Source organism: Pipistrellus hanaki, assembly GCF_964339955.1.
Source record: "Pipistrellus hanaki genome assembly, chromosome: 17".
Lineage (NCBI taxonomy): Eukaryota > Metazoa > Chordata > Mammalia > Chiroptera > Vespertilionidae > Pipistrellus > Pipistrellus hanaki.
In genome coordinates this window covers 18,121,248-18,142,177 of record NC_140519.1, presented here as the reverse complement: position 1 = coordinate 18,142,177, position 20,930 = coordinate 18,121,248, and the positions used below count along the sequence as shown (strand labels likewise).

Here is a 20,930-nt window from a genome sequence, read left to right as displayed (position 1 = left end):
CACCTTAACATGCATACAGGGACATTCAGATATTTAGGATTTCTCACTAGATTTTTCAAGTCATATAGTCAATGAATTTCAGAGTTGGAAAGGCCACGAGACATGATTTGTCTGATTTCTCATTGAACAGTTGTGGGTACTGAAGCCCAGGATTAATGTCCTGGCCAGACTTGTGGCAGAATTAGGACTAGAATCCATGTGCCCCAATTCTTTGTCCGAGTTCTTTCCATATACTCGATTGTTCTTTATTTTATATAAAATAAGATATATTTCAATCACCTTGTAAGGGAAAATTCAGCTGAAGATGCTGTGTAAGAAAGAGAGTTTCATAATAAGAAAGGCGGAGGAAAGGAATAAAAGGGAAGCTCTGTTCATGCTGAAACGTTACTTCAGGATTTCCCCAAGGCCCATTTCCAGGCTTATAGTGGTTACAATTGCTTAAGGAGCCCATTTTGGTACTTTCTACTGTCATAAGATCTCATTTCAACTTGGCAGTCATTACTACATGACTGGAATATTCCTCTGCTTCAAATTTATTTAAATTGGTACAGTGATTTCTGTTGAGCAGTATAAAACTAATCAGATATAAACTCCCTTCATCTTCCTTGGCTAATTTGGTAGTCGAAAATTTCATGTTAGGAGGCACACACTTTCTCTCTCTCTCTTTTTTTTTTTTAAAAAGGGAAGTCATTATACAGGATATTGGTTCAATAAATGACTCTAACACCACATACACAGGGAACTTACACAAGGTGCTGGAGGCAGGTCCATATCTATACCGTATTCCATATACTGACTGAAGTGCATTCACAGCTTTATATGCTGCAGATTCCTGTGAGGAGAAAAGGAAGAAATTATATCACTTACATCATTGCATTAAAACCTTTGGAAACACTGCATGTTGTTTGAGCCTTATCAGTCATCACTTTGAAGAACAAGAATAGGCACATTAGTTAATAGCCATCCTATCTAATAAAGAGGGAATATGCTAATTGACCCTCACACTGTCGAGAAGATGGCAGTGCCCACAGCCACAAGATGGCGACACCCAGTCTCCTCAGCCCCACCAGGGCAGCAGGCGTGCAGCAGGGCCGGGCTGCCCCGATGGCCTGCCTCTGGAGTCCCCCAGTCCCTTCAGCCCCCCAGCTTCCCAGGGCTGGCCTCAGGTGCAGGCAAACCTTGGATAGCGGCTGCCCAACCACTCAGAGCCGCCCGAGGCTCAGGTAACCAGGGTTGGCAGAGGCTTGCACTGCCAGCAGTGGCAGCAGCAGTGGTGGGATGGGGCATCACCTTCCCCTGATCACCGGGTTGCCTCCCACCCCTGAGGGCTCCTGGACTGTGAGAGGGGGCAGGAAGGATTCCCCACTCCAGTGCATGAATTTTCATGCACCAGGCCTCTAGTATTTAATAATAATGTTATGTTACTCTTTGTCACATGCTGAATTTTGCAATATGTTTTAGAACACATTTTCTTTGATTTATCCTCACTAAAAACCAGTGATCAGTAACATTTTCGTTTTACAGATGAGTAAAGGAAGTCTCCGTGAAGTGAAATGGGCATACTGGGCTAGTTGAGATAAGTGGATAAGTACTCCTATCTTCTGATGCTGATTTACAGTTCCGTCTTCACGTTAGTTCAGAGACACCTATCTCTATAAATTACAACATGTTTGCTAGGGCAGGGCTCATCTCAGTATTTAGCCATGTGCCTGTATATAAGAGATGTTTAATCAATACATCTTGCATGAATGTTGAATAAGCATAGATCAGCAAGAGTATTAATGTAATCTTATTGATCCTTAAGTACATACTTCAGTGGTGATGTATAAGATATTTAGAACACATAGGGATCAATTTAAGAAGCACTTTGATTCAGCAAGAATGACTTGTCTTCTGTTATGTGCTTATTTCCTACTGGGAACGGGGACAGTTTCAGAATGCTCCATGACTTCTAAAGTTACATACACCTCTGACAGAGCTAGCCAGTAGTTCCAAGATGGAGAGGTTTTGAGGTCAAACTCTTCCTACCAGTGTCAAAAACCAGAGAAAATATTCAGCACAATCAAAATATTACAGGGTGAATAGTCTAACATGAACTAGAATGATACCGACTACTCTTGAAAACATTTCAAATGGTCAAGTACATGTTTCAGCAAAGAGTTAGGCAAGTATTGTATGACCAGTGAGAAGTAAAGAAGTATGTTGATACCAGTATACAGCTCTCCCATTTCAATTTGTCCATGAATAATTGAATACGTCAGTTGAAGCAAGCTGGGCATTGTGGGCTGTGTGCTGGACCCAGCTTCAGCTTGCTGTCCTCATTCACCTCAGGGAGGCAGTAAGCAGCATTTGTAGCAAATGCCACCTTTTGTGGCTATTCAGGGACCAGACTCCAGAACCTGGCAGACAATCGATTATTGATCTCACTGATGCTGACATCCTCCTTCTCAGGAGCCAACAGAAAAAGAATGCAAACACCATAATGAGATATCTTTATGGAGAATGTTCTAATGTTTTAACATCTTATCCAATGGTCACGGAAATATTCCATGGAAACAGCAGATCATTCTACACTTAGGAGATTACTGCATTCTACTGGTGTGGAGATCTTTATTCCTCATTATTTCATGACTAATCCAAAGGAAAAATCTATTAGGTAAAAGTGGATATCTGATTTTTTTCTTATTTACACAAAACACCTACATAGTTTCAGGCTTTTTAGCTCACTGACACTCAGTGCAGGTGTCTGTAGAAAAGAGGCTTAGATATGATCCTTCCACAGGAGATGGAAACTTCAGCACATTTAAAAAAATATATGTATTTTATTAATTTTTTTTTTCCTGAGAGAGAAACATTGATCAGCTGCCTCCTGCACACCCCCTACTGAGGATGTGTCCGCAACCAAGGTACATGCCCTTGACCAGAATAGAACCTGGGACCATTCAGTCTGCAGGCTGACTATCCACTGAGCCAAACCAGTTAGAGCTCAGTATGTTTTTTTTTTTTTTTTTTTTTTTTTTTAAGAACCCTTTTCCTGGCTTGCACAGCTAGACATGTATTTGAGAGAGTTTAAGTGCTTCCTCTTTTTTATTTATCTTACTTTATTTTTATTTATCCTTATTGTTGAAAGTGTTACAGATGTCTCCCTTGTTCCCCCTACATCCCACTCCTCCTCCCCTCAGGCCTTCACTGCACTATTGTCTATGTTTATGGGCTTTGCATATATATGCATATATTCTTTTCTCTATTGCCTTCTCTTTCCAATTGTCCAAAAGGATGCAGGCTTCACGTATCGGACCTCATCTGAGAAAGGAATATATATATTTTTATTTCCATATTTGAAGCAACTTAATAAATGACCTAAAAATGTTGGCTGAAACACAGAATCCTATATGTTGATGTAATGTTTTTGGACAATTTTGATTTAAACTATGAATAGAATGCAATGGTTGACATTCAGAGACTACCTAGCTTTTGAGAAGCGTAATCCTGGTTTTAACAATTTAGCTTATACTATAACCAACTAACAGGATTTCTCAATAGTGGCACTACTAATAGTTTGGGCTGGATAATTTTTTTTTTTTTTTTTTTTTTTTTTTTTTTGCTGTGAGAGGCTATTCTGTGCATTGTAGGATGTTCAACAGTATCCTTGACCTCTACACACTAGATGTCAATCGCATCTTCCAGCTCTGTTGTGGCAGTCAAAAATGTCCCCAACATTGTCCAATGTCCCTTGGGAAGTAAATTTGTCCTTAGTTGAAAAACTAATCTACTCTTTATATTACACCCTTCAATCCAAGACAAAAAGAAAATAGGCTTTATTCCTAGAGAGAAGATAAATTCAAAATATGGAGAACATTCTCATGTAATAGTCTTAATATAATGCATACTCAAAGTAATGTGTGTTATGAGCATGTATTCAGACACTGTGCCATTTAGAAAGGACTAACCATTTGCCTATAGAAACATTGTGATGTAAGGTGGTTAGGGTGCCAGGTCAACACCAGTAACAACGAAAACCCTATCTGACCCTCAGAATAGCTGAAGAATAGTGCTATCAAGTGTAACTACCACATTCACAATATTTCTTGAGAGAAAGAATTTGCTTGGAATTCTTGCTTGTGATGCTAAGAACAAAAATCCTCTTTTAGACAGAATACAAGCCTTCCCATAGGCCTTCTGTCTTCCTCATGTTCCCTATTCCTTCCAGTCTGGGACATGTATAATAGATTAGGGATTCCTACAACCCCAAGCACTGGCACAGGATTTGCAGTTCAAGGTACAGGGAAAAAGGAGATGCTTCTCTTTCGTAAAACCCTTTAAGTTTAAGTATAACATACCTACAGCTCAGTGAATGACCACAATTTACACACACTTATGTAACCCCATTGAGGTCAAGGAAAAGAATAGCAGCAGCAACCCCAAAGCTCACCCATGACTCTTCTCAATCACTGCTCCCAGCCTCTCCTCCTCACTTCTAAAACCATACATTAGTTTGGCCTGGTTTTGAATTTGATAGGTCTTAGAGAGTATAGGCTCTGAACCAGACCCTCTTTACAAGGAATTATGCCTACAGTGGCTAGCTTGTTGGGTTATTGAGATGTGGAGAGGAAGAAACACTGCTTTTTCACTTTTAAGTAATTTTATGCCAGAAAGGCTGTTCATTCTTAGTTCTAACTTGTCAGATACATGCCCAGAGACTTAGTAGCATTAAATAAATAGCACTTGTAAATTAAAACTTGCCTTTAATTAACGAGTCAGACCATAATTTATGAGCAATTATTTACTCAATAAAGTGTACATGTGACCAGAACTATAAGACTAATAAAACCTACACTGACATTTTCTGTATAACCTCTGGAGATAATGTAAATAGGATGAAATGATTGCACCTGAAAAGCAGCAGAGCACAGTGGTTAAAAGCAATAGCCCTGAACCTAGATTTGGGGCTGAATCTTGGCTCTGACACTTAGTAGCCATGTGTTTTTAGTGAAATTATTTAATTTCTCAAAGTTCCCATTTCATCATCAGTAAAATGGGATTAATAATAGTTTTCCACCTTATATGATTATAGAAATAAATGAGTATCTATCTATCTATCTATCTATCTGTATGTATATATATGTAAATAAATAAATAAAATGTTCATTAGAATGCACAGAATATATGTTTGCTATTATCATGAATCACCTTAGAAAAGAAGCATGAAGCCTGGCACACATGTACATGGGCAAATACTTACCACGCAGCTAAAATTGGGGATTGTTGCATATTTGTAAGAGTAGGGGTACAGCAACATCTGAGCATATGCATGAAAGGAGAGGTAAGCCCTAATGTGCTTCTTGTGTTTTCGAAGGAAGTTAGCAACAGCTTTCACTTCAGGCTCAGATTCCGGAAAAGGTCCGCAGTATGTATCATCACACGGGTGCATAGAAGCTCCTTCATCTGTGAGTCAGAAAAGAAAATGGGGTGGGAGAGTGGGCAGGCAAGAAGCAAGAAACACAAGTCAGCATTATTAAATTGTGATTTTTTTCTTTTATTTCTATGCACATAGGGTATTGTTAAGCAATTCATTTAATGTCTCATTTACAGAAATCGATTCCTGAAAAATCCACTGTGGCTCAAGCCTTCCTGCATAATAGGAGGGCGGCCTGAATAGGAAATAGGTGCTGATTGTTTAAGTGAGCCTGAAAAAAAGAACTACTTTGAAGAGATAGCTCTATCAGTTGGAGAACTAATTCTATATGATCCCCTAGGGAAGGGAAGGCCTCCTATTTGTATTCATCACAACACCTGTACTTTCCCTCCATAACGGTCAGCACATTTGTAATTAGTGTCAAATATTTACTTATTTATCATTCAATCAATATTCACACTGTTCCAGGTTCTCAGGATACACTGGAAAACAACGTACTCCAAAATCCCTGCTCTAACAGAACCTGCATTTTATCTGGAGTCTTTGCTAGACTGTAATGCTCTGAAGATAAGGGCTGTGTGTGTCCTTGCTGGGCACCTGGCAGTTAGAACAATAGTATGGCAAGTGTTCAGTCAACATTTGCGGAATAAGTGAATGTCAAAAAGAAAAGGCTAAGCATCTATACAGGTGTCTTGTGAGATACAAATATTGATGTATCAAAAACATGGAAGCAAGACAAATAATTTCACAGAACATGCCAAACCCAATTTCTATTATATTTTTATATCAGCAATATCCAAACAGGTTTTGGAAAGCCCATCTTGGGGGTTTGATAGTTAAGATATCTTCAAAACTAAATTTTGATAATTTTTGAAATGAAAAATCATGTTATATAGGTCTATGAAGAGGAGGAGGGAAAATGATTCACTGCAATAATCACAAAGTATTAAGGATCCAAGAAATTTTGGAAATAAATTACATTTCCCATAGTTATTTGCCATTCTGAGCCATTATTATCCCTCTATAGAAAACTATAACTTCCCATAAACAAATGGAAAATGTTTGGTGGTCCTGTGACATAGTCTAACTCCACTGAACACAAAAAGACAACCACGTCAAATCAGACTACATTTTGAGGGCCGTAAGTTTAGTATATGCTCTCTAGGAGAGTCAAGATGGGGAACTGAAAGCAATTGCGGTTTTCCTCTGTTGAGTCTAATTCTAGAGATCCCTCAGAAGCAAGTGGGTTATGGATGGAACAGGGAACTATAGCTGATATGCCAAAAGGAAGAGGAAAATTAGACATCTGATGAACACTGATGTAAAGCCCTGGAAAGGAGAGATCACCAACTGAACAACTAATTCCAAGGGAGCTGAACCAATGAGCTAGAGAAACAAGAATTTATGATAATCCTCATAAACATTCTCAAGGGACTATAGGAGGGCAGTAGTAACAATGAAACAGAAGTTGTAAAAAAGATCCAATCAGATATAATGGAAATTTAAAAATTCCTGGGTTGAATGAATACAGTTCATGAATGAGTTAATGAGGTGGAGTGGGTTTTGAAATATTCCCAGAGGCATCAAGAAGAAATAAAGAACTGGGAGAAAAATTAAAGGTTATAAAAAATGGAATATGTGTCAACATTTGATTAATAGGGGCCCTGAAAGAAAGAAATAAACAGAAGTTAAATATTTGAAGTACTGCTAATTGAAATTTCCTTACAATTAGAAAAAGGTTGAATGAACTTATTGTGTACCAAACAAGAGAATTAAAAGGGAAAGTAACTCCTTGACACCTTCAGGTAGAATTTAAAAACAAACAAATCCAGGAAGACATAAGTAGGTCATCTATAAAGGAACAAGAATTAGATTCACATTTACCTTCTTAATAGCAACACTAGAGTAATATTTCCAAAGTATTTTTAAAATGTTTTTATTGATTTTAGAGAGAAAGGAAGAGGGGGAGAGAGAAACATCGATGAGAGGAAAAGATTGATTGGCAGCCTCCTGTACGCCCTCTACTGGGGATCAAACCCACAAATTGGGCATGTGCCCTGAAACCAGTGACCTCTTGGTACATAGGATGATGTTCAATCCATTGAGCCACACTGGCCAGGTCAAAGTATTTTTTAAAAAGAAATTTGAATCTAAACTTTTATATCTAACTGAACTCTCATTGAAATAAGAATGTTTTCTGGCATAAAAGGCCTCAGAAGGCAGATTATATACACAATTTGTAAACACGCTTGAAGAAAGTATTCCATCAGAAGGATAAGAATTACTGGAGAGTAAGCAACTCACTAGGATCTGTTGTCTAAATAAGCAATGTCCCAAGGGGAAAATAAGTATAATGATCAAGTATCAAATTCTAGGATATAACAAACTGAGGGAATGACAGAGGGTGGGGAACCAGAAGTAAAAGCATGCTGTGTTTGGTCTCTTTCTCAAAGGAGATATAGCTATTGATGAAGTATAGAAATCGATGAAGAAAAACAATACTAAGCATGGATCTTAATAAGTTAGGAATAACCACAAGAAAAAAAAAGAATAAAACACAAATGTCCCAGCTGGCATAAGTAACTTAAAACCTTTCAATAGAAAATAGAGAAAAAAGAAGACTTTAAAAAAGGACAGAAGATGGCAGAAATAAATGTTAATGATTAACACATAAGATATTATGAAAAATGCTAACAGATGAAACTCACCAATAAAATGACTGACATTTTCATATAGAAAAATAAAGGAGACACAACAATATTATGTCTACAAAAAAATAGTACAAGTAAATAGATATCTACTTTTATTTTTATTAAAGTATTGTTAACATATTACATTAATTTCAGGTGTATAACATAGTGACTCAATATTTATATACCTTATAAAGTGGGCACCAAGATAAGTCTTAAGCCATCTCTCAGTATAAAAAATTGTTATGATGTTATTGACTGTGTTCCCTATGCTGTGCATTACATCCCCATGATTTGCTTCTTTTATAATTGGAAGTTTGTACCTCTTACTCCCCTTCACCTTTTTTATCCATCCCCACTCCTTGGCAACCATCCATTTGTTCTCTTCTCTGTATCTGTGAATCTGATTTTTACCTTTAGATTCTACATAAAAATGAAGTCACATGGTATTTATCTTTCTCGTCTGACTTATTTCACTTAGCATAGTACTTTCTAAATATGTCATTGTTGTTACAAATGGCAAGATTTCTTTTTTATGGGCCAGTAACATTCCATTGTATGTATGCATATACCCATCTTCTTTATCCAGTCATCTATCAGTAGCCCCTAGGTTACTTCCATATCTTGACTATTGCATGTAAGTAATGAACATTGGGATGCATATATCTTTTTGAATTAGTGTCTCCATTTTCTTTGGATAGATACTCAGAAGTGGAATTGTTAGGTCATATGGCAGCTCTATTTTTAATTTTTTTAAGAATCTCCATACTGTTTTCCATAGTGGCTGCATCAATTCTCAACAGGGTGTGAGGGTTCCCTTTTCTCCATATCCTTACCAGTACTTGTTGTTTGTTTATTTATTGATGATAGCCATCTTGACAGGTGTGAAGTGGTACCTCATTGTGGTTTTAATTTGCATTTTTCTGATAATTTTTAATGGAAAATTAAAAAAAAAACAACTTTTTAAGGGAAAAAATGAAGCCAGAAAAGCATATATAAAGTTGGTTTTATTTTACATTTTACAGAAACTGTCCTCTGTGGAAATTGATCTGAAAGAAGCAGCTGGATCTTCTAGTTAGTATTACTTGGGGAAGTTAGAGATATTGTCACATAAATTCAGTTGTTATTTTCATTCTTTTAAAAATTTTGATTTGAGAGAGAGAGGAGGGGGGAGAGAGAGAGAAGGAAAGAAAAAGGAGGGAAAAGAGAGAGGAAGAGGGAGGGAGGGAAGGAGGGAGAGAAAGAGAGAGAGAGAGGGGGGGGGAAGAGGGAGAGAGAGAGAGAAAGAGAGAGAGAGAGAGAGAGAGAGAGAGAGAGAGAGAGAGAGAGAGAGAGAGAGAGAGAGATTGAGATTGGTTGCCTTCTGTATGTGCCCTGACTGGGGATTCATGACCTTCTGGTGTGTGGGCTGACACTACAACCAAATGAGCTCCATTGGCCACGGTCATTTCCTCCCCCCCATTTTCTGTGTTTATTTTTCTCTTCATTTATATCTTTTAAATTTCACTAAATGGGATCGTATTCCACTCATTTATTTTCAATTGTTGCAGTCTTTTTAAAAATGTATTTTTCACTTGCTTCTTCCACTGTCAACTAACCTTCAGGCAACTGATGTTAGCAAGTGAGTGCAGTTGTTAATATAGTTTATGAACATTCACACCTGTGTGTATATATGTATTCACGTACCCATGCATATATCTATTTTTATATAGGGATGTGTTCATTTTTATAGGAATTATTTTTGGTTATAAAACAAGATTATAATCCTATAGTCTTTTGCCACTTGCTATTTCCTTCAATGCTAGTTTGTGGAACTTCATGTCAACTAGAATTCATTCTTTTAAAAAATATATATATATATATATTTTTTTTAATTGATTTTTTTTTTTTTTTTTTTTTACAGAGAGGAAGGGAGAGGGATAGAAAGTTAGAAACATTGATGAGAAAGAAACATTGATCAGCTGCCTCCTGCACACTCCCTACTGGGTATGTGCCTGAAACCAAGGTACATGCCCTTGACCAGAATTGAACCTGGGACCATTGAGTCCACAGGCTGATGCTCTATCCACTGAGCCAAACTGCTAGGGCACTGAATTCATTCTTTTAAATTCCATTGTGGTTGAGTCATAATTTAGTCTCCTTCCTGCCTATTGCAGAGGATTGTGTTTATTTCTCTTTTTGTAATGAACAATACTGCAACATAAAAAGTAGGGCACATTACTACTGACTTGACAGAAGCAAGTAGTGCAATAAGTATTACATGTGAGGACTCTTATTTCTGTGGGACAGATCTATAGGCATAGGACAGTGGCTTGAAGGATACAGTTAAAAATATCAATATTGACAGAAACCGGTTTGGCTCAGTGGATAGAATGTCAGCCTGCGGACTGAATGGTTCCGGGTTCGATTCTGGTCAAGGGCATGTACCTTGGTTGCGGGCACATCCCCAGTAGCAGGTGTGCAAGAGGCAGCTGAGCGATGACTCTCTCTCATCGATGTTTCTAACTCTCTATCTCTCTCCCTTCCTCTCTGTAAAAAATCAATAAAATATATATTTAAAAAATGTAAATATTTATTTTAAGTAGGTGTTAAAGTCACATGACTCCAAATTTTAAAGTTCTAAAAGGATTGTGCTTTTGATCTGCAGTTAAGTGTTCTACCCCTATGCTGTACCCCCTAACCTTAAGATTGTATTTTTATTTTAAAAAATGTATTTTTATTGATTTCATAGAGCAAGGGAAAAGGATAGAGAGATAGAAACATCAATGATGAGAGAGAATATTGATTGGCTGCCTCCTGCATGCCCCCAACTGGGGATGGAGCCCGCAACCTGGGCATGTTCCCTTGACTGGAATCGAACCTGGGACTCCTCAGTCCTCAGTCCGATTCTCTATCCACTGAGCCAAACCATCTAAGGCTTTAAGATTGTATTTTTCATTTTCATAGATTTTCGCCAGGTTGCTTACCAAGATTTTTACTATTTACACTTCCATAAGCAGTGTATAAGTTTGCCATATCTCCTTAATTCCTCCCAATAATAACTTTCAAGTTTATCACCTACAGTTGACATATTATATTAGGTTTAGATATGACAGTGATGAGACATTTATATACCTTATGAGGTGATCACCTTGATAAGTCTAGTTCCCATCTGATATCATACATTGTTATGACAAGTCATATTCCCATAAATTTTTATCACCTTTTGATATTGCCATTTTGATGGCAAGAATTTAATTTTTATGCCTTACTACAAGTATGTTTGAGCATTGATTTCTATGTTTATTTCAATTGGACACTTCTCTGAGTCTTACTCATGTCCTTAGCGCATGTTATCTCTTGGATTGTTTATTTTTTTCTTACCCATCTATAAAAGAGCTTTGTATGCATACTTGTCTGTCATCTGCATTGCATTTTATCCTCAAATTTATAATTTTTCTATTCAGTTGTTTAAACATTTTAGACATCTATAATTTTATATAACCACTATGTCCTTTTTTAAAAAAAAATCGCTTTTGAGTTTTTTGTGTTGGTTAAAAAAGTTTTTCCTATTCTTAAAGATTATAGTAATGTATAGAGTTTCTTCTAAGACTTTTTATCATTTTATTTTTTTCATCCAAGTCTTTAATTTTTCTGGATTTCTTTTTATACATATGTAACATATGGCTATACCTTCAGTTTTAAAAGTATCGATAGCCAATTCTGTCAGTATTATTTATTAAATATTTTATCATTTCCAGTGAATTGAAACAATACTTTGATCCTATATTAAAGTCTATTGCATGTATGGATCTATTCCTAGACTCTGTGTAGTCTGTGGCTCTATTTCCATTTTGTTACCCTATCAATCTATATTAGCATTATAGAATGCTCTGCTATCAGACAAGTTCCCCTTACTGTCCCCTTCCCCCTACCCCCCCCCAAGTTTATTGCCTTTTTAGAGTCTATTTATTTAGATCATATAAACTTCACTATCTTTTAAAATCAATCCTAAAGAGCCGAAAACAAAATGAAAAGCCCTATTGAGATTCTAATTGGCATTGCATTATATTTATACTGGTTTCGGAAGGATATTATTATGTTGAGTGATCCAATCCAAGTACATATTACACCATTCTACATAACACCATTTACCTGCATTTGTCATAAAGTATAATATCCTGTGTGAAAATTGTATGTGTACCCATTTCTTTACTTGTTGGGCCTAGCACAGTGTTTGATTGATATTGGGCACATACTAAAATGAAACAGCACTTTATTTCCTAATTATCATGCACAGGCTAAACTGTATAACAGTAAGAAGGGCCATGCCTCAATTTAATGCTGATTGCCTGAGAAATACATTAGGCGATGGAATACACTATAGCATCTTACGGTTTACTTTGTGGATTGGAATCCTGCCAATGTTATTTACCACAGATTAAGTATTGATTCAGCAAAATGGGATAACACATTCAAAACTCTCTCTGCCTGTGTTTTATCTCTGCATTTTTGCCTTACTCATCTATACCAACCATTTAAAAAAAAAAAAAAAGGAAACAAAAATATGACTAGCGGGGCTCCAAGATGGAAATTAATTAACTCAGGTGGAAAGGAAGCCACTAAAATGATCTAATTTTATTTACAGCCTTTGGGGGCACTATTCAAGCTTTACTAAAATGCAGAAGAACGGCTCACAGACATTACTGAACCTTAAGTACCTTCGGAATTTTAAGCAGCCGTGTTTGGTACACAGTTTGAAGAGTCCTGTCCAGATCTAGTCTCAGTCATGCAGATTCTGATCCTAAATATCTGCTGTACTACAGAAGATCAAGATAGCAGAAAACGAAAGCACCAGAAAGCATTTTAAAGAAACAAGTAAAAAATAAAAAAATAAAAAAAAAGGAATCAATATCCAGGACACTGTGATAAAACAGACTTCTAAGGGAAAGGGACAAGAAGCATCAATCCTAAAATTTTAGGTTTTAGGAGCTGATCATCTAAGGGTGGTGATTCGTCTTCCCTTAGTTTATGGGAGCCAATATATTGTTTCTGGAGCTGAGACAATATTCTCTTTGCCAGCTTCACATGCAGAACAAGAGCAGAATATATAACAGACTTCTGCAGTGCAGAGGGAGAGATTTGAGAGTCCTGTCAAATAGAGCAGCATACATCTCTGTTCTGAGCATTTCAGCAATTTAACTTCCTCACCATACATCACCTCTTCAGTTGTTGAGTACTGAGATGCGAAACTCTACGAGGGCCTCATAAATCTAGACAGGAGATGAGACGCGCACATGGGAGGAATTAGAGGACAAGGCAATGTAGATACCTAGGATACAATTGTAAAGTGTGTGGTGCAGACCAAATACAGGGAACATAGAGGAGGGAGAGGGAGCACAGGGATTAGGAGCCCTGGGGCGACTGTCATGGCAAAGAGACTTGGGGGTACTCAAGATGGTTGGAACTAAAAAAAGGTGGGATTTTATTTAAAAAATAGCCGAAACTGGTTAGGCTCAGTGATAGAGTGTTGGTCTGTGGACTGAAAAGTCCCAGGTTCGATTCTGGTCAAGGGCATGTACCTTGGTTGCGGGCACATCCCCGGTGGGGGGTGTGCAAGAGGCAGCTGGTCGATGTTTCTCTCTCATCGACATTTCTAGCTCTCTATCTCTCTCCCTTCCTCTCTGTAAAATATCAATAAAATATATTAAAAAAAAAATAAAGGACCAAAAAAAAAGTTTTGTTGCTTGTATAAACATTAGTTCCTCTAAATGGTAAAATGAGGTAGATAGTGGTCTCTAGAAAAAAGATGGAGAAGAAAGGGGTGCTAGAAGCAGAAATGGCTCGAGCATCACAAGACCAGGTTCCAGTAAGAGCGGTACTACTGCTGAACCAAGTCACAGAGTGTCACTGCTCCGGCTGCATTTGACCAGGACCCCAAACGGTGGTTCTCACATGGTGGTGTGTTGCTAACTGTTGTGTGTATGTGGGGTGTCGCACAGCAGCTAGTTACTAGTATATGTTATAAAATTATTTAAAACTAGATGCTTGATACACAAAGATTCGTGCAAGAATAGGCCTTCCTTCCCCTGGCTGCCAGCACCTGGGACCCAGGCCTTTGCTCTGGCCACTGCCTTCTGCCTTCGCATGCTGCCCAGAGGCCTGGAGTGGCCAGGGCAGGGTGGAATGCTTGCATCGTCACTGAAGACACAAGCGTCCTGGCCCGGCTGCCATCATCTTTGTTGCATATCCAATTTGCATATTCCCTCCTTAGTGGCTGTGGGCCCCACCATTTTTGTCATGAAGTGATGGTCAATTTGCATATTCCATCTTTATTAGATAGGATAATCAATTTAGTTGTCCTGAGTAATAACTCTTAATTTATTCTCACATACTAGTACTCTTGTAGTGGGGGAGAGAAATGGTCCATTGGAGTGGGTGTGCTTAGAAGTAACCACAGGAGTGAGCTCTCACCATCATTTGGGTATGTGGCAGTGGGGAAAATAAAGCTGAGAACTATTGGCTGGAAAATGATTGCTAAGACTTTGTAGCATCGACAGTTTGTGGTTCTAGTCCAGAATAAAAAAAAAAAAATTCCAATGTAATTGCACACTTACTTTTCCTTAAAATCTTTAGATTCTATTCTGAGGATGTGAGGGTAAAACTCAGTAATAAATGTTGTGTGGCCTAATTGACGTTTGTTTTTGTTCTTAGAGGCAGTCTGTAAGAAGGCTGCAATCTAAAACTTAGTGGGAAAGCAAAATTGATTCATTTTTCTGAACACATTTTTCCCTCCCTGCCTAATATCCTCCAACCCCCTCCCAAATCTGTTTCTGCTCTTGTATTATAAACTTGGTACAGGTTGCCCAAATCAGAAGTCATTTATTGCACCCAACAGTCTACAAAGAGCTGTTAATGGCATTGTTTTAATTTCTCTCAAGTACACCCAACCTGACTAATGGTGTCTTAGTAAAAAACTATCCTGGATTATTATAGGGGTTTTCCTGGCTCTAGGTTCTTCTTAATCTGCTTCTTCAGAAGTCCTGGATTAATTTCAATAAAATGCAAATCTTTATAATATGTAATTCCTTTGCTTAAAACTTTCTAGTGGCCAACCACTGCCTTCCGGATAAAGGGCCTAGATTAAGGGCATTTTCTCTATTATTCCTTACGGCTGGCTGAATAGCAACCCCCGGACACTGCCAGGTCCTAATCCATAGAGTCTTCGAATGTCACCTTATATGAGAAAGGGCCTTTGCAGATGTGAGAAATTGTTATAGGATACTTTTAGGAGGAACATTGGATTATACACAGAAGAGAGGGCTAATTGACAGGAGCAGGGGGAATGCTGAGTTCGAGAAAGGGTGCAATGTTGCTATCTTTGAAGGTGGAGGAAGAGATCACAAGGTAAGGGATACAGGTGGCCACTAGTAGCTGGAAAAGGCAAGGAAATGGATTCTCCCCTACAGCCCCCCCTCGAGGGAGTGTGGTTTGCCCCACCTCCAGCCGGATGAGATCCATTTTGGACTTCTGGCCTCCAGAGCTGTAAGAAAACAAATTTGTGTTGTTTTAAGCCACCACGTTTGTGATAATTTGTTAGAGCGGCAAGAGGGCACGAATCCACTCTTGTAAGCACCCTTTATTTATCTCTACACAGTTTAATGTAAATTGTACACTGTCCATCTTCTTGAAGGCAGGAATTATGCTTTTTTCATGTGTCTTCTAAGCCTAGTATACTGTCCTTAAAGGATTTATTAAATAAGCTAATAAATTTATCAATATGATGCAGACTCGAGGGTGCTTCCAGAAAATTCTTGTTCTCTTTTTCTCTCTATTCTTTGGTTTTGAGGTCAAAGCCTTGAACTGGATATATGGAGGATTTTTTAATTTTTTATTTTCTGGCTAAAGATCTTAGAGTCCTTTCTAACTACCACAGTGTCCCTACCTTCTTCCCATTTCCACCCCCACCCCCAAGTCAGGCGCTGTGTTCCATGGCTCTGCCTTCCAGAATCGTCTCCTTTCTCTCGTCTCTGCCCCTACCTAATTTTGGCATTCCTGATCTCTCACCGTGGCCTTTCAGTTGGTCTTCCTATCACTGCACGCTTTAATTCATCCTTCAGCATGCTCTCAGACTGCTTTTCCAAAGCACACATATAGTATCTGATTCCTCCAAGCACTCCCCAAACACTCCTTAGCTTCTCAGCATGGAGTCCAAGCCCCAACTGATGGGCCCCTTCGAGGCTCACGTTTTCTTCTGTATACCCCCTCAGCAGCCACAACCCCACGCCTCCCAGAGCCAGTTCATACTCTAGCCAGGGGTCCTCAAACTTTTTAAAGTGGGGGCCAGATCACGGTCCCTCAGAGAGCTGGAGGGCCGGACTATATGAACTACTAATTCCTACTGTAACACCTTGGCTGCGCTCACTGCCCAAAAAACCTGGCGGGCAGGATCAGACTCCCCTGGGGGCTGCATGTGGCCCGCGGGCCGTAGTTTGAAGACCCCTGCGTCTAGTCCCTCCCACACCTCTCTCCTTTGTTGCTCCTCTTCCTTCAGCCAGGATTGTCCAGCTCCTTCCACGCCTGGAAGGCTCAGCTCCAAGGCCCCCTGACTGCTGCTGGCCCACTCTCACCCCTGCAGAACTCCTCATTCCTCTCTCCTCTGCAGGCGAGACTCTCCTGCTGCTAGTTGTCAGCTTTCACTGGCCTCATATCTCAGCTGGTGGTGACCACAAAGGCTCCCTCACTGGGCTCCTGGTTCCCACAAACAAGGACTAAACAGCGCTCCTATTTGCCCGGAGCTGTGCTTTGCTCACAGCAGGGGCTCCGTAAATATTTACCGACTGAGTCAGCCTGCCCTACAGCAAGGTCCCTCTTAGTCTGTCACATCAAAATCCCACTTGTGTTTGATATCTGAAGGCCGGCTTTATTATAGCTGAAGGTTTATAATAAAAGGTAAGAACTCGCACAAGTTCCTCAGAATATATACAAATATGTTTATACACAAGAATAAGAATAAACCTGAGAATGGCAACACATAATAAAAGGGAATCAATAGTTTTGAATCATATTACTACGTCGTCTTTGACTGTTGCCAATACACCTTCTTACTCTAAGGGTGATGAACGAGATAACTAGTGCTGATTTTGTCATGGAGCTTGCTGGAAGGCCATTCCGGAATCTCTTTCTCAAAATTACACAGGCTTAGAATGGCATGCACCTAAACCTCATTTTAAATAGATTCCAGTGTAAGAAAACAATTATTGTATTCTAATGAAATATGTCACATGAATTAAAGTCTTTTTGCTGATGTACACCTATTTCTCTACATAATAAAACAAATTTTTGCAAAATGTTTTGTATCAGTGTAACACTTTGCTTTTTCTCTTTTGTTTGCTGGAAGCTTTTGATGACTGTTTCAATTTCTTCCCAAGACACTGGTCTATTGAGATTTTTAGATTCTTCCTGATTGAGTTTTGGAAGTTTGTATTTTTCTAGGAATATGTCCATTTCCTCCAGGTTGTTCAGTTTGTTGGAATAGAGTTGTTCGTAGTATTTTGTAACAATCCGTTGTATTTCGGTGGGGTCTGTTGTTATTTCACCTCTTTCATTTCTGATTTTGTTTATTTGGGTCCTCTCTCTTTGTTTCTTGGTTAGCCTGGCTAGAGGTCCACCTATCTTGTTTATTCTTTTTTTTTTTTTTTTTTTTTTTTTTTTTTTTAATATATTTTATTGATTTTGTACAGAGAGGGAGGGAGAGAGACAGAGAGCCAGAAACATCGATGAGAGAGAGTCATCGATCAGCTGCCTCTTGCACACCCCCTACTGGGGACATGCCCGCAACCAAGGCACATGCCCTTGACCGGAATCGAACCCGGGACCCTTCAGTCCCCAAGCCGACGCTCTATCCATTGAGCCAAACCGGTTTCAGCCTATCTTGTTTATTCTTTCAAAGAACCAGCTCTTGGTTTTGTTGATCTTATGTATTGTTTTTTTTTTTTTTTTTGGTCTCTATGTCGTTTATCTCTGCTCTGATTTTTGTTATTTCCTTCCTTCTGCTTACACTGGGCTTTTCTTGTTGCTCCTTTTCTAACTCTTTGAGTTGTAGAGTTAGATCATCTGTTACCCTTTTTTTCTAGTTTTTTGCAATAGGCTTGTAAGGATATGAACTTCCCTCTCAAAACTGCTTTTGCTGTGTCCCATAGATTTTGGATTGTTGTGTTATCATTGTCATTTGTTTCCAGGATGTTTTTAATTTCTTCCTTGATTTCTCTGGTAACCCAGTCCTTGTTTAATAGCATGCTGTTTAGTCTCCATGTGTTTGATTTCTTTGGGTTATTTTTATTGTAGTTAATTTCCAGTTTTATGCCATTATGGTCTGAGAAGATACTTGATATGATTTCTATCTTCTTGAATTTGAAGAGACTTTGCCTTTGTCCCAAAATGTGGTCTATCTTTGAGAATGTCCCATGTGCACTTGAGAAGAATGTATATTCTGTGGCTTTGGGGTGCAGTGTTCTGAAGATGTCAATTAATTCCATCTGGTCGAGTGAGTCATTTAGGATTGATATTTCTTTGCTGATTTTTTGTTTAGATGATTTGTCGAAGGGTGACAGTGGGGTATTAAAATCTCCTACTATGATTGTATTGCTATTAATCTCTCTCTTAATGTCCTCCAGCAGTTTTTTAATGTTGCTTTTTCTCTTGATCTATTTCATATTCTAGGGCAGTGGTTGGCAAACCGTGGCTTGAGAGCCACATGTACCTCTTTGGTCCCTTGAGTGTACCTCAATCAGATTGAGGACATTTTTAGCAAAGGCCAACTTAGGAGTAACCTAATTAAGTTAATAATATTGTACCTATCTATATAGTTTAAATTTAAAAAATTTGGCTCTCAAAAGAAATTTCAGTCATTGTACTGTTGATATTTGGCTCTGTTGACTAATGAGTTTGCCGACCACTGTTCTAGGGGACTATCAAGGGAAATAATAGGGGAAACTAAAGGGGTAGAAGGCAGTGCCTTTGGTGTTTATTAAATTAGATGATATGTAATTAAGTGGGAACTCTAACCTTGCATTTCCCACCCCTATTCCATTTGGTGAGGGTGGTGAGAGGGGTCAGTGAGGAATGGTGATGGGAAGTGCATAGCATGACTTCTTCATAGACCACGATCTGCCTCTTTTTGGTCTCACTCCCCCATGTTTTACTGATAACGAATTAAGGTAAATAACAAAAACTAATTTGAAAGGAGAAGTGCTTGAATGGTGATAGTGCATTCTGAAGCTTGATTTTAGTTAAAATGATATTTTAATTTAATTTAATTTTTAGAAATGATTGTTGACTTATTTTTACAGTTTTTAATTTTTTTGAGTGGCCAATGGTTGTGCCATGTAAATCGATCCCTCCTTTATTTGCTTAGCCATCAATTTCTTTTCCCCAGAAGCTATTACTTTTACAACTTTCCTATATTATGCATTAGTCTATGCATTTATAAGCAAAAGGCCAGTTTTATCATATCTATCTTTAAAAAAACACTTTTTTTTTTTTACACAAAGAGCAACATTATTTATATATTTTTAATCTCAAACCTTGCTTTGTTCAACTCTGTGTGTAATCCTGGAGATTTTTTTCATATGAGTACATTAAACAGCTGTATAATTCTGGCTATTTCTATTTTACTGTCTAGTTGTAATTTACATAACTAGTCCTTTGTTGGACACTTGGGAAGCCCCTCATCTTTTGTTGTAAAGAGTGCTGTGATGAGTATCCTTGTACATGTGTTTTTTTTCCTAGATACGTGACTCTAGCAATAGGACACATTTCTAAAAGCAGAATTACTGTATACTCAGACAAAAGGATGTGCATTTTTTAATTTTGTAGACATTGCTACATACCCTTTCACAGAAGTTATACCCATTCACACTCTCAAAGGTCTGTATATTGCTTGTTTTCTTATATCCTTCCAATTTCAGCCCCTTTCTTTCTGTCTTTAACACATAGAGCTGTGGTACATAATACATTCACAAGAATATCAATGAGTTCAAATTAGCTGGTCAGAAAAAGCGTTTCTCTTTAAAGTGTATTTTGAATATAGGTAGAGAAAAATGTACTTGAAGAAAATTAAGAGACTGTTTCCTTGATCTAAAGAAATGTCCCAAAGTAGCATCCATACAGAGTACCTGCACACATATATCTGGTACTCAATAAATCCTTGTTGAATGACTCCTCCTGTGGTGCTATTGAGTTTTTCTAAATTCTCAGTGCTACACTACATTCACCTAACTTGAAGTCTCAAGAGTGTCAGCAGGAACATAGATTTAAGTGGTATGTATCTCTGGGATTCATTTCATTATATGCAACTTAAAAAAATGTATGTTTATTGGTTATTTGGCTAGTCACTTTAAGTTTATATAGGAAAAATAAACACAGAGTGCATACTAGTAAAGCATAATTTGTTCCCTACAGTGAAATTGTAAAACTAAGTTTAGAAAACATTTAAAAGAAGGAAACACAACACTAGTCCTCTGATACCAGCATTTTGGCATTTTATTTCCTAGTCTTTTCCCTCGTGTTAGTATGTGATTGTGTATATATCATAAACATATCTGTCACATGTACATACAGAATAATTATATTCTTTTATAGAATTGTGTTCACAGTGGAAAAGTGATAGCCAGAATTAGATTAAATATTTTATGCTTTTAATTATTTTTAAAATGATCTTATCCATATCTAGATTTTCACCAAACGAATTTATATTAATTTAGTTAACAATTGTCCATTCAACATTTGAGTTGTTTTCAGTCTTTTATTATTATAAATGATACAATGGGCAGTAGTATCTTTTT

At 38.0% G+C, this 20,930-nt stretch overlaps 1 protein-coding gene across 1 annotated transcript in view; it reads right to left on the bottom strand.

Annotated features, from left to right (window-relative positions):
- The window catches only part of CPA6 (carboxypeptidase A6), a 200,230-nt gene that overhangs the window by 5,999 nt on the left and 173,301 nt on the right, over nt 1-20,930 (bottom strand). The window contains exons 9-10 of the mRNA XM_084864392.1: nt 5,243-5,445; nt 748-832 (exon numbers count right to left, since the gene is read on the bottom strand). Coding sequence (XP_084720518.1) covers nt 748-832; nt 5,243-5,445 — 288 coding nt within the window. The remainder of the gene's footprint in view (nt 1-747; nt 833-5,242; nt 5,446-20,930) is intronic.